The 14,816-nt window shown below is 38.6% G+C and overlaps 1 protein-coding gene across 1 annotated transcript in view; it reads right to left on the reverse strand.

The window, feature by feature from the left end:
- Positions 1–278: 278 nt before the first annotated feature.
- The window catches only part of EDAR (ectodysplasin A receptor), a 42,285-nt gene continuing 27,747 nt past the window's right edge, over positions 279–14,816 (reverse strand). Inside the window, exons 5-11 of the mRNA XM_050922389.1 lie at positions 14,337–14,423; positions 10,993–11,118; positions 10,823–10,897; positions 10,440–10,512; positions 8,020–8,179; positions 4,636–4,696; positions 279–732 (exon numbers count right to left, since the gene is read on the reverse strand). Of these exons, the coding sequence (XP_050778346.1) occupies positions 413–732; positions 4,636–4,696; positions 8,020–8,179; positions 10,440–10,512; positions 10,823–10,897; positions 10,993–11,118; positions 14,337–14,423 (902 nt within the window). The 3' untranslated portion in view covers positions 279–412. The remainder of the gene's footprint in view (positions 733–4,635; positions 4,697–8,019; positions 8,180–10,439; positions 10,513–10,822; positions 10,898–10,992; positions 11,119–14,336; positions 14,424–14,816) is intronic.

Here is a 14,816-nt window from a genome sequence, read left to right on the forward strand (position 1 = left end):
TGGTACTGTATCTAACTGTAGATTTTAAATTATTGAACAGAGCCCAAGGTGATAGAACTATCCTTAGACAGTAATTAAATGGGCTTTCTTCAAAGCCACAGATTGACCTGTACCTATACTTGTAAATTTTGTGGAAAATGGATATTAGTGTCCACTTACTATCAGTAACTGTTTAACAAAAGCCATTCTGTTTAATTAAATATTTCATGTTGAGCTTCTCAGAAGAATTTTTGCCCTTGTTTATTTTGTTGATGATAAATTCAGTTGCAAGTCTTGCCTCACTTTACTCTTTGGAGTCAATGTGAGTAGTATATGAGAAAACCACCGATTCTTTTAAGTCTCTGCCCCATGTCTTTGAACCATTGCTCTTGGGATCAATGTTCTTGCACATCCTTTGGAAATGATGCTCACATCAGGATGTAACCACTGGTTCAGATGAAGGCATCACTTGTGCCCACTCCAAAATATCTGCGCACAAAGACTCAACAGCATCTAACCGTTCAATTTGCACTAGTTTGGTTAGAAGTTCTGGGATACTGTAGCCGGCTGTGCTGATGCGGTCGAAGAGTTGCATGCCATCTGTCATACCGCCTATTTCATCCCTCTTTAGGCCAAAGCTCTCAGCAAGGTGGCGCCATGTTTTCACAATAGCTTTTTCTGAGTTGTACGTTGAGCTGAGCATCCTGCTGGTCTTCTCCAGGCAATCAAATGGCAGCTCTGTGGGACTGAGACCTATGAAGTTAAAATTCTTAGAGTCAGAAGTTCTATATACAGATCTTGATGACTACTAGAAATGTTCCCTTGTTCAGTACTATAATATTATTATTAGCATAATCCTAAAATATTAAATAATAAGTACACCCCAAAAAATCATGAGAGTAACACACTGCCTGGTACTCAACTCTTTGGGTCACTCTCACATGAGTATTTTGACATGAGTAGGCCTAAATTAATAGCCCCAAATGACAGTATAAAATTGAAAAAGTCTTGAAAGAGAGAAAAAACTGAAACAGGAGACAGGATAAGAGAAAAGGATAAGAGAAGAATGCATGTGTGAATTTGGGTGGGAAATAATTAAGATAAGAACATAGAACATAAGAACAGCCATATTGGGTCAGACCAATCATCCATCTAGCCCAGTATCCTGTCTTCTGACATGGCCAATGCCAGGGGCTTCAGAGGGAATGAACAGCACCGGTAATCATCAAGTGATCCATTCACAGATCCCAGCAAACAAAGGCTTGGGACACTTCAGAGCATGGTTTTGCATCCCTGCCCATCCAGACTAATAGCCATTGATGGACCTATCCTCCATGAACTTATCCAGTTTTTCTTTGAACTCTGTTATAGTCTTGGCCTTCAGAACATCCTCTGGCAAAGAGTTCCACAGGTTGACTGTACGTTGTGTGAAGAAATACTTCCTTTTGTTTGTTTTAAACCTACTGTCTATTAATTTCATTTAGTGACCCCTAGTTCTTGTGTTATGAGGAGTAAATAACACATCCTTATTTACTTTCTTCATACCAGTCATGATTTTATAGACCTCAATCATATCCCCCCTTAGACATCTCTTTTCTAAACTGAAAAATCCCAGTCTTATTAATCTCTCATCCTATAGAATTCTTAACTGAGTTGTGTATGGCTTTACTACTGTATCCCTTTCTCAGCTAATCCTGAAGTAGCTATCCCAGGGAATATATTGTACATGTATCCCTAGTGAGCACTTCAATAGATGTAGCTAAGTATGTTTAGTACAAGAGTTTCATTTTGGCTTTGCAAACTGGCCAGCAGCCACCAGTTTTCAAATGGTACAAAATTCAGTTATTTAATGGCACAGAGTGTACTTTGCAGACAATAATCTCCTCCCACGGATGGCTCAGTGTTTGACTCTCCCCTGACTGAGACTCTCTCTGTCTCCGTAACTGGAAGATGGTCTTGCAGGGATGAGATGAGCACAGGTGGTATCATGATGCCTACTGCCTCCATGCATATAAATTCCTGCAAGAGTTTTATTGTTGAAGTACCTCCATAGGAGATCTTCGTCAATATTAGCACTGATCATGTGGTTGAATGGATGCTCTTTGCTAGACAGTTTCTCCATAATACTAGATGTAGTACAGGAGACAGTATCAGCAACAAATAATTAAGCATCAATTTCTGAACACCTAGAAGATAATAAGGTGATAAGTAACAGCATGGAGTTGTCAAGAACAAATTGTGCCAAACCAATCTAATAGCTTTTTTAGGAAGAGTAACAAGCCTTGTGGATGGTAGATGTGATATATCTTGACTGTAGTAAGGTTTTTGATACTGTCTTGCATGAGTGTCTTATAAACAAACTAGGGAAATGCAACCTAGATTGAGCTACTATAAGGTGGGTGCAGAACTGGTTGGAAAACCGTTCCCAGAGAGTAGTTATCAGTGGTTCACAGTCAAGCTGGAAGGGCATATCAAGTGGGGTCCTGTAGGGATCAATTCTGGGTCTGATTCTGTTCAATATCTTCATCAATGATTTAGATAATGACATAGAGAATACACTTATAAAGTTTTTGGACGATATCATGCTGGGAGGAATTGAAGTGCTTTGCAGGATAGGGTTATAATTCAAAATGATCTGGACAAACTGGAGAAATGGTCTGAAGTAAATAGGATGAACTTCAATAAGGACAAATGCAAAGTACTCCTTTTAGGAAGGAACAATCACTTACACATACAAAATGGGAAATGACTGCCTAGGAAAGAGTACTGCAGAAAGGGATCTGGGGGTCATAGTGGATCACAAGCTAAATATGAGACAGCAGTGTAACACTACCAAAAAAAAAAAAAAAAAAAAAAGCGAACATCATTCTGGGATGTATTAGCAGGAGTGTTGTAAGCAAGACATGAGAAGTAATTCTTCCATTCTACTCTGTGCTTGACAAGACCTCAGCTGGAGTATTGTGTCCAGTTCTGGGTGCCACGTCTGAGGAAAGATGTGGACAAATTGGAGAAAGTCCAGAGAACAGCAACAAAAGTTATTAAAGATCTAGAAAACCAGACCTTTGAGGGAAGATTGAAAACATTGGATTTGTTTAGTCTGGAGAAGAGAGGCCTGATGAGGGACGTAACAGTTTTCAAGTACATAAAAGTTGTTACAAGGAGGAGGGAAAAAGATTGTGCTCCTTAACTTCTGAGGGTAGGAGAAGAGGCAATGAGCTTAAATTACAGCAAGGGAGGTTTAGGTTGGACATTAGGAAAAATGTCCCACCTGTCAAGGTAATTAAGCACTGGAACAAATTGCCTTGGGAGATTGTGGAATCTCCGTCATTCCTGAAAAGTGGTTAGACAAACACTTATCAGAATTGGTCTAGTTATTACATAGTCCTGCCACAAGTGCAGGGCACTGGACTAGATGACCTGTCAAGGTCCCTTCCAGTCCTACACTTCTATGATTCTGACTTTTGTATTTACCCCTCTTTAATTGATTTGGAGACTGATAGAGCTTTTTCCATTTCAAATTTAATACCAGTGGTCTTGTGGGAGCTGGGATTGCACTGAGCCATAGAACACACAGAAAAAGAGAGAATTAAATAAGATTATGTACTCTTTGATGCAGTGAAATGAATCCATGTCCACTGTGCCTAGGTAACACAGGTAATCAGGTGCTAAATCAAATTAAACCCTTAAAAACTGTCCAACTTGGAAACTTCTGTTTTCAGGATGTGGTGGCAGAGCGGAGTAGGGCTTGAAGGAGTTGAGAGCTGAAATACAAATCTGATCCTTCCCAAATCTTAATTTTAAACTTATCAGAACATATTTTAATCAGTTTATGTTCATCCAATTTACTTAAATAACTAATACAAATTATACAATTTATAATTTACCCCAAATTTGGATTATCTCTTTGTAGACCGTTTTTTGACAGTTATGAAGGCAAAAGGAAATACATTCCATAGCCAGTAGTTAAGATCTAATTCTATACAGTCAGTTTATATGTATTGTGACAAAGTTCCTCCTCTACCTTGGTGGGTCCTGCGCTTATTGGCAGATTTGCTCACCTCAGTGATCTTCCTCACAGTCTGGGTCAACTCCTCCTGTGTCTGATCAGGAGTTGAGAGGTTTGGGGGGAACCCTGGGCCCACCCTCTACTCCGGGTTCCAGCCCAGGGCTCTGTGGATTGCAGCTGTCTATAGTACCTCCTATAACAGCTGCATGACAGCTGCAACTCCCTGTGTTACTTCCCCATGGCCTCCTCCAAACACCTTCTTTATTCTCACCACAGGACCTTCCTTCTGGTGTCTGATAACGCTTGTACTCCTTAGTCCTCCAGCAGCACACCCTCTCACTCTCAGCTCCTTGTGCCTCTTGCTCCCAGCTCCTCACATGCACTTCCTCTTCTCTGGCTCCCCCATCCCTGACTGGAGTGAGCTCTTTTTTAAACCTAGGTGCCCTGATTAGCCTGCCTTGATTGGCTGCAGGTGTTCTAATCAGCCTGTCTGCCTGAATTGGTCTAGCAGGTTCCTGATTACTCTAGTGCAGCCCCTGCTCTGGTCAGGGAACAGAAAACTACTCATCCAGTGACCAGTATATTTGCCCTCTACCAGACTCCTGTACCCCACTGGTCTGGGTCTGTCACAGTATTTTGTTCACACTCACCTTCGGCAACACCACATACGTTGGCATACACATCAAGTATCTTTTTCCTTCGACTTTGAATCTAAAGGGAGCAGCAACAAAACATATTTTAAAGACTAGTATCTTGTTATTTCTTCAGTCGCATGAGGAGATAATTACTAGGCAAACAGAGGCACCAGACACACAATGCAACCTCTTGATGTGCTCTCTAGAGGCTCCTCTTCGAAGATGCTCAACACACTGCCTTAGCACAGGAAGCCTCCAAGGATCTCTTCTGAAGAGTCATAGATGAGTAGGATAAGTGTAAATGAGTTAAGAGTAAAAATATTTTTCGGCTTTCACTTTCCACTGTCTGAGATCTCACTTTATCTGGATCCCAGTGTCATGTAATTTGGATTAATGAACTTTCTGCTTTAAGTGTTTTAGTATTTAATTTCCCTTTATAGAGCCTGCCCAAGGGAGAGAGTAAACTAAATACTATAGCTGTGGGCCCCAAATTGTTAGGTACACAGGATTGGACCAGCTGTGATGAATTAATTCTCTACTTGCAGGAATTGTTGCTGGTTGGCATTAGGGATCCATTATGCCAGTTGGAACATTTTCAATTAAATGTATTTTTTTTTTGGCCAAAATATGCTCTTTTGTCAAAGCTGAAGCAGAGACATCTTGATTTAGACAAAAACGGTTTCTGGGGTCTAGGGCTCTCTGATCACTTCTGATGAGAGAGACATGAATTGACCTGACCGTTTCAATCTGAAACCAGATGTTTTAACACAGTTCTATTTTGCACAAACATTGAAAAGGTTTTGTTTTTGTTCCAATGCCAAATGAAAACAATTGTAAAACCTTGAAAGTTGTCAGAATACAGAATTGTTGTCTTCAAGCCAGCTCTAGCTAGGAGCAAGCTATTAGAAAAATTCTCTTTATCATGGGACTCAAGCACTTGGTTCACAAACTCACCAGTTGTCAAAAATGTATTTAGAAAACACCCTGAGAAAAGCCTGCTTGAGCTTCTGGGTTTCTGGGACGATCTTGTCTGGTTTGTTTTCACTGGCCTATAAAAGCCCAGGTACATCAACCAGTTGGATTTCTATGCCTGTGGTCGTGGACTCCCAGTGGACCGCTGCTCATTTGACCTGTCGTGTAGACACATTAGGTCTGCAGGTATTTTGAACATAATGAGATGGGAAGACAGCTATTGAATGTATTTTACATATTCTTGGTGTTATTTATCTCATAATAAAAACTTGCAAGTTTGGGGTTTTCTAAGTGCAGTAACTGTTGTGCATTTGGAGTAGCCGTTTTATTAATATATCAGGAACTCACTTTCTTTTTTCATAAGGGATTTTTAGAGTTCCTCTTAAAGCATCTTGGATCCCCCATTTTCTCTCTCCATTCGGGATCCTCCCTTCTGTGCTGATTGTCTCTGGGGCAGAAAGAGACTAACTAACTAACACCTCCCTCCCAAGTTCAGCGAGAGGGATGCCAGAGGCTGTCTTCTTTTCCAAAGGCTGAGGTTGCTGATTCTGCACTGTGCTTAGCCCACAAGCAAATGACTACATTTGTGTTTTGATCTTGGCTCCTCTGTGTGGTAACTCATTGCATAATATTTTTTTAAAACAGGAAGGAACAGTCCAGAGTAAGGCAAAGAGCCTGCCAAATCTAGCTTTATATAATTCTCTATATTTTTCTACCTTTCTCTCTAGCTGTCCGTATCCTCACTCAACACCCATTGAGCTCCATGATCTATCTTATAAATACTATTTCATCTGCACCCCCCAAGTATTTTATTGCTCTTCCAAGGAATGGAACCTGGTTTGGTCCTAAAATCCGAGGCATGGAAGCTGAGAGTCTCAGCACAAATTGTATTTCCATCAAAGACCTTGTTTTATACTTGTTAAGAGGTCTCAAGTCATCATAACTGTATTCCAGGGAAGAGGTCTAGGATAAGGGATCTATCTATGTTTTAGACAAGATTACAAGCCAAAGAAAAGCTTCTGAGGCTGTATCTACTGTATATACAGTCTTTAGAGCCTTTTCTTATGACATTGCCACTTGGTCTGAGAACCTGTGTACCAGATTTCAACTCAATGTGAAGTATAGCTAGACAATGGTGCCTAGAGTCTGATGATGTGTGCACTAGAAATACCTAAGGACAGATAACAAAAATTCATACATAGGGTTAATGATATTTTTCAGCTGCTTTTAGCTTTGCTTTTAGAAAGTTATGAGGATCTCCCATGGGGCTAAAATGTCCCATGTCTGGTCTCAGTGGCAAAATGAGCTATTTTGGAAAGTTTTGAGCTAAATCATCTCAGCCAACTATGCAAGTGTGAAAAGATACTTTTCAAAGTTTTTTTTTTTAAGTTTCTTTTTCAGTCTTGGATAACCAAAAATGGTTGATGCTACAAACTTCTATCTTGGCCTGACTGATTTCATTGTGGTTGGTATAGTATTTTTAAAGCTATGAAAGTATAAAACATATCCGTATGAATATGTGCATTTTCTTTTTAAGTATGCTTTAATGTTAACATGGGTTAGAAAGTTTGGTATGTGCTGAAGCACCTTATGTATGTCTTTATATACCCTTAGCTGCCTTTAAATTCACTGTGAGGGAGCCAGCCAGCTGGAAGGAATGTATGCTACAAGTAGAGAAACCAACCAGTGAGATGGCGCAGGTGTGGTTCTTGCAATATTGGCGCCACCTTCAATGTGATTCTTGTATCTTTGAAAAATAAACAGGAAAACTAAGTACGAAAAATAATATTAATGAAACATGAAGGTGTAGAAATGAGCATGTTGTGCTTAAGCACATAAGTCAGGAAATTCAGAAGTTAAGGTTCCCACTATAACACTAGGCTAGCCCATTGTCCATATTGTCATGTTCCTACAGCAACATGAATGGTGCTCTTTTGAACACTGTACATTTTATGGTATAAATTTTAACAAAAAGTCAATAATACAGTAAGGCATGCATTTAAACAGAAAAACCAAGACTCAAATTTTCTTTCTTGATTTGCTGGTTTAAATGCATGCCTTACTGTATTATTGATTTTTTTGTTAAAATATATACCATAAAATGTACAGTGTTCAAAAGAGCAGAGTTAATATTGCTGTAGGAAACTTCCTTTTGAATTTCCTGACTTTTGGGTGCTTAATTTCTCAGCCATTAACAGTGCATTTTATATGCACACACACAGCATTTTTGGCATGTTGAAGGAATATTATATGCTGTCTTTATATATGAGATTGTCAGACAATTTCTTATTACCTTGCAAAAATTTCCTGTAGATTAGTTTGATCTGCATTGTGATTCATTGTTTTATTGTGGTGATGATTTGTGCATGTATTTAAAAAAAAACTATCAAAATACTTCTCCATTTTCAGTTTTGAAAAAAGCCTTACCCCAGCTGATTTGTTATTTGTAGAAGATTTGTCCTTGGTGAGATGAACTAAAGATAATAAGCACAGGTCTGGGGTCCCTTGTTTATCAACAGCAGCTTCTTCATCACTGTCCATGCTTCGGCTTAAAAGTCGTTCATTCTCAGAAGATGCATCATTTTCACTGAAAAATTATGGGTAAGGTTATGGCAATGCAGCCTTTGATAGTATGAATCCAGTTCTGTCTTTTCTTCTATCTTAGAGGCAATGGAATAATTTTTTTATTTAAAAAATGTCTATCCTGAGGGATCATATAATTAAAGCTTGATCCTGCATTTGAAGACGTATGTGCAACTGTCTCTATTTAAGTTACACAGTCATGAATACCTGTGTGAGAACAAGAAGGAGACCTTATAAAGGGTTTTTTAAAAATATGTTTCTTTACTCAGGGCCAAATTCTAGCTCTTCCTGACTTTACCTTTGTCTACACTCTGAGCTAGGAGTGTGATTCCAAGCTTGCATTCATGTTCTTGTGCTAGCCTGATGACAGCTAGCATGAATATAAATAATAGTGTAGCCGTGGTAGCCTGGGCAGTGGCAGCACGTACCCAGGCTGCCCATGATATTGTGGCATTTATACTCTCTTCTCATTCCCCTATTATGACTATGTGTTGGCAAGCTGGGAATCACCTCCTAGCTTTGTAGTGTAGACGTAGCCTTTGTGGTGTGGTACCAAGCTCCTTGTGTCATCTAGCTGGGCTCAGCAGCCAGGGAGAGCTCAGAGAATCCTAAAGGCGAATGGAGCTGTAGCCAATTATTTCATATAATCATTTAATTGTGTTCTGAATTAACCACAGCAATAGAGATGTAATCAATGCGTGATAAATAGATTTAGGCATAGTATAGGAATAAGAAGGGTAGTATTATAAGGGTAGAAGGTTGACAAACATTTATGAGAAACAGTGTGTATTAGGTAGGTAAGCAAAGTGAGGCTGTAATGCAGGCCCTACAGGCTGCGGCTGGTACGATTTTAGGTTAGCTGCATTAGGCCTTAGGCCTTAGGCCTAAAAGAAGGGTTGACATAAGCCAGTGACCCAGGAATAATCCTGTACCAGTAATGTTACAAGTTTACTATAAAGAATGTGACAATGAGTGATGTTTGGGGAAATATGCCGCAATGTACCTTTCAGGACTGCAAGGCACCCAATCGTAACAGCATAGACAATTCTGCAGCAACTGCAGGTTGCCATGGGGCCTTGTTGATGTAAATGCTAATGCAAATAAGGGGAACTAAGAGACTAGCCTTTGAAAAGCGGGGCACCCCAAATTTTATGGGGTTTGGAAGTCCTGATAAGAACAAAGGAGTTGGAACTTTCATGCATATGTATAGGGGTTATGAGTGTGAGTGTAACTCAGCATAGAAGGAGTTCATCAGCATGAACAGGGAGGAAGAATCCATCAAGAGACCCTCCACAAATGACCATTTACTGAGAGATCCACCTAGCTTGGTGGTACCCTTGGAGATGTGAGTATGAGAGCATTTATGCTGGACACCTTTTGGTATTGCTACATGTTCATTTATATATCTGTAACGGTGGCATTGATTATCTGTGTAGTAAGGTTTTTAATACCAGGAAGCTTAATAACTTGTGAATGCTGTTGTGGTCCCTGCTATTGTTCCTTGTGTGCTCTGAGAGCCTCCAGACCAAATGACATTTCTAATGGTGATTCTCGCTCTGCTAATTCTAATACTGTAGCAGCCCTTAGGGAGCACAAAAATTTGACCCAGGTTACTATGGTTTAAGAGACCATAGGCAATATCAACCCATCAATAATGTAAAGGCTACTAACCTGTGTGACTTTGTGCCATCTAGAAGCTGAGCAATAAAGTTAGGGATAAAGTGCTTTTTTGATGTGTGGAGCAGGAAATATGTTCTCCCATGCTGGCTGATATGCAACAGGGAGAAGATTAATGAAGAGCACATACCTGAAAACCACACTTCTGGCACACACTGCCAAAATGAAGCTGTCAGGAAAGACAACAGAGCCCCGTAGGGAGATGGGATGAAGGAATGATCAGCCCTCCCCCCAGCTAGCATCTGCCATCCTATTGTAGAAGTTAGAGATTGAAAATACTTAAGTCATCTAGTCTTTCCCCTGCTGCTGCAAGATTTGTTAGTACATTTTCAACTCCCAGGTCTAGCTTTAAAAAACTCAAGCAATGGGGCTTCTGGCACTTCCCTTGGCAGAATGTTCCTCATTCTATCAGATCTCTCCATCAGGAAGCTTTTAGCCTATTTTCCCTTTGTCTTAATTGCATCTCCTTTTTTCTTGTTGTATTCCCTTGTGCCAGTCTAAATAATTCCTTTGCCTCAAGTATCTGGAAATAGTTATGGTCCTTTTCCACCTTAACCAAGCTAAAATCATGGTTTTTTTTCACATACCTTTTAACAGTCTTAACTGGAGTTGCTGTCAGTTTTTCAAACTCCTCTTTCTCTGAGAAAATCACAACATTTTCTGCAGATCAAAAAATAAAGATATTCAATTGGCAGAGAGATTGCAAATCTGTGTTTTGCCTCACTAGCTTCGTCAGCTGGCAGTCTTACTACAAACTTAAATCTCCCTGAATTGTTCTACACTTTTAATTTCTAGCACAGGATTAAGTGCAATTTTGGTGGTACAGAAACTTTTTTTGCATATTCCTTTACTAAATGGAATTGGAGTTTAAACGCTTACAAAGGGGAATTGCACAGGAAGATGGATTATGGGAGTTTAAGCCCTGTGTTATCTGGTGTGGAGAAAATGGAAACTATAAAACAGCTCAAACCTTGTACATCTGTCTTCTCTTCTTGCATATTGGCTTGGGCTTCGACTGTTTTTACTGAATGGCTCGTGCAACAGGCTAGAATATAAAGAATGTAACTTATTAATAGTCATTCTCAGCAGTTGTCTGGAGATAGCATTTTGCGACTGGAATTTCTTACGCCACACAATTACCTTGACCAGAAGGTTTTGTTTTCACAATGTAAAACATGATGATCAAGACAATGGCAATAGCCATTATGAATATAGTAGACATGGCAATTATTAGAGCAGTAGCCAGATGCCCTTGTCCTGAAAGATCTGCTGGAGACACAAAGAAATAGTTTATTGTAAAGGAGCCATTACTGAAAACAAAGAATGTTGATCAGCTTGAGATCTGCACTAAACTTAATCCCTAGTTCATTTCTTTATTTTCTTAAAACTTGATTAATTTATTTGAACTGGAGTTTGCCAGATGAAACACTGCAGAACTTTGCTCTTATGCTTCAAAAGCCAACCAATATACAGAATTTTACAAATCAATGTAGTTTGTTCTACAATAGTTCTTAATAATGGCAACAAATACAAGACCATGTAGTCCTGCAGAGATGAAAGAAGCTATAATGTCCTCTAATATTAAAAGAAATTATGTATGAAGAGGAAAATATATTATGCTCTTCCAAATATCTTGTGAAATTTTCAATGTTTCAATATGAAGAAATATGAGCTACCAAAATTTGACCTCTTTCATATTTCAGTTTTTATAAATTATATACACAAACTTTCATTAAATTTTGATAATGCTTTGCTTATGCTTTGCTTATTGTAAAAAAAAAGTTTTGAAAATAAAATATGCGGATGAAATTTCTTTGGTAATTTGCTTTTCTCCCACTGTCATTCTGCTCCTGAAAGAATGAGGTTTGTCATTGTTACTAACAGGTGAAAACAGTACGCTGAAATTTATGTCGGCTGAAAATTATAACAGGCTTGTAGGCCCAGTTTTGCCCATGGTTGCACTCACAACTGGCTTCAGTGGGCTCTTTGTGTGCGCACATCTAAAGATAGGATTTGGCTTTTTCTAAGACAGAAAGTGGTGTTCCTCTGTATCATAACATGTGGTATTGCAGTTAATTGTGTGTAACTGTGAACAGCTGTCAGCTCTCAACCCTGAGTGAAAATTGGACATTCTCTTAATTGTAAAATCAGTTATTTAGCTTTCCTTTATAGAACAATGAAACAAGTCAGTAAAACAACCAAATGTGTAATTTCTTTTCATAGACCTACACCAACATACAAAGTGGGTGTATAGCTGGTACTGTTCCATCAGTGTGAACATGTTTAAAATTCTTCTGTTGAAAGATTTATCAAAAGTGCAGGTGAAAACTCTAATGTGTTTAGTTCGATTTGTGTTGGTTTGTATGGATTATAAAACCTGTCTGATGCCATTTTTACAGATGCTTTTCTGGGATGAAACCACTGCTTAAAAATAAATTATAAAACTTTAAAATTATTAAAAATGTGATGGGAAGCCAAAAAAAGGATCTTAAAACAAGGAAAAATTCAATCATCAGAATAGGAGCTGCTGTTGTCTAGACAATATATCTTTGGGACCGCCCATGAAGAAGGAATTACAGTCGTACGTTTTGAAAAATGGAATAATTGATAAATGATTCTAATTGTTTCTTATCAGAGCAACATCTGGAAGAAAGTACAAGGCTGTTCTAGTTATGAAATCTGAGTATAGGGCTATTGACAAATAAGTCATTCTAGCACCTAGTGTCTTTATGCTAAGGAGATAGGCTCAGTAAATATTGCCAAAATGAACCGTTAGGCTAAGTGCTCATAACAACCAGCTAAAACCTGCTAGCAATCAGCTTTAGTTGGATAATTTTATAAAACAATGTGACATCTGTAACTGGATATCATGTTAGCAGCCTGACAACTGGCTGGAAGCATGAGCAAGGTCTGGACAGTGTCTGCCCAACAATGAAAATATACAGTATAGTCCCTAAAAAATAACACCCAATGGTAATGTACACATTCAGAAGAGCATTGTTCCTACCACTAATCCCTCAGGCAAGGCACAAAGAAGCAGACTAAGGTCTAAACTGACCTATGGCAATTGTGGCTGACCGCTTCCTTCAGTAGGATTCAAGCCAAAGCAGTTTCTGACAGCCCAACAACAGACAGTAAGCACATCAAAGAATACTATGATCAATGCTACTGAATGCTGAAAAATGAAATAAAACTGAAAGTAAATTGAATTAGCAGAACTGAATAACGCATAATTCGCATTCACTAGATTATCCTCTGTGGTATGGTACACTCGATAACCTGACTGGAATTCTCAAACAAGTCTAACATTTATATCTGAATAGAAATAAGTTAATAAAATCAGGATGAAAATGAGGCATCAGCAAAGAACTTTTAAAGAACCAACGTCAAAGAGATTCATTATTCCTCAGATAAACAGTGCCATGAAAAGTAAATGCTCCCTCAGCAGTGAAGCGGGAAAGGGATTCAAAGACACATGATCTTGCGCTCAAGCCAAAATATTGTGTGTGTAATATCAGAGAGAAGAACTGAAAGCCAATAATGATAATAAATAACTTTAAAGTTGACTTCTATGCTGTCTCACAATGTCTGGAGCTCATTCATGAAATAAATTTATCATAGGGGTAACTGCATCCGTCCTTACTTCAGAAAGAGTATCTGAATATTTTAACATATAGTTTCCATGCTTCAGAAAGACTGTTTGATCATGTTGATGTCATTTTGCTTCAAGGGGTTTTTAATGCCCTCAAAAGAGAGGTAAGAAAAAGGAGAAGTGCAAGCCACAATCTGCAAAAGAATTGTTATACTTGCTTTTCTAACACAGATTTCGCACGTAGCATTGACAGAAGATGAATTTAAAATAAGGTAGGTAAGATCAGAGATGAAAATCAGAGGCAATAAGCTAGGATCTAAAAAGCCATGTAAGGTTATAGAAAATGATAAATACTTCAAAGCGTGTGGGAAGCTGAATTAAAAATGAGAATAAAATGTCTGGAAACATCACAAAACCAGACACACAATGGTCAGCTTTGGTAATTTTTTATTAGTTGTTTTTCCCTCCCACTATGTATGCAGCGTTCTTATTTTCATCTATTTTTGACAAACCAAAAATAATATTGTAGAACTGTTTATTTAGTCCACAAAGAGACGGCCACATAGTTACATTAAATTTTCACATCTCTGGCCAGTCTCTGCTAGGGCATAATGACATTTCCTTGTTGCTAGAAATAATGAGCTAAATTAATTGCTGGCATAAATCAGTACAACTCAGTTGAAGTCCCTCTCCACTGAAGTAATAATATTGATTGATCCAGGAATAAGAAATCATTGTAAATTATTATTATTTTTAATGATTCTTCAAATGTGGGAAAATAGTGCAAAGTAAATTTTACAGGACGTGTTTTCAGCTCAATAGAATGTTATACCAGCTGATACTGTATTCTGAAGAAATAGCTGCTGAATAAAAGTAGGGAAGCTTTTCTTACCTTTGTGTGCATGCTGAAAAGGTGAGAGTGTGTTTGTGCCAGAGGTACTTGGGAAAATGGCTGAAACACCAGAGGTCATGCCAGCACCTGCAATAGTAACAAAATTGCCATAAATTTCCCTGATTACCTTGTGAAGTTTCAGCCATGTCTTGACCTAGTCATAGTAAGAAGAGCACTCACTTAGTTTCATTGAATTTCCCATTCATTAAAAAATAATCCACAGAGCCACTTTTATGTTCTGTAATGTCAACAATCCCCAAGTACATTTCTGGCATTTTGAAAAATGTATTTAGTATATATTTTTGCATAGGACTTGAAGGAATTTTCAAAGCCCCACTGACTGGTTTATTAACCTGTATAAAGACAAAATGTTCTATGATATGCACAGGGTCAGATTTGGTCAATAGGTTCCCCTCGCGTGAACTTGGAGCAGAATGTCTGCCAGGAGTGAGTCAAAGTGACGCAAGTCACTCACAACCC

This window comes from Gopherus flavomarginatus, chromosome 1 (assembly GCF_025201925.1).
Source record: "Gopherus flavomarginatus isolate rGopFla2 chromosome 1, rGopFla2.mat.asm, whole genome shotgun sequence".
Lineage (NCBI taxonomy): Eukaryota > Metazoa > Chordata > Testudines > Testudinidae > Gopherus > Gopherus flavomarginatus.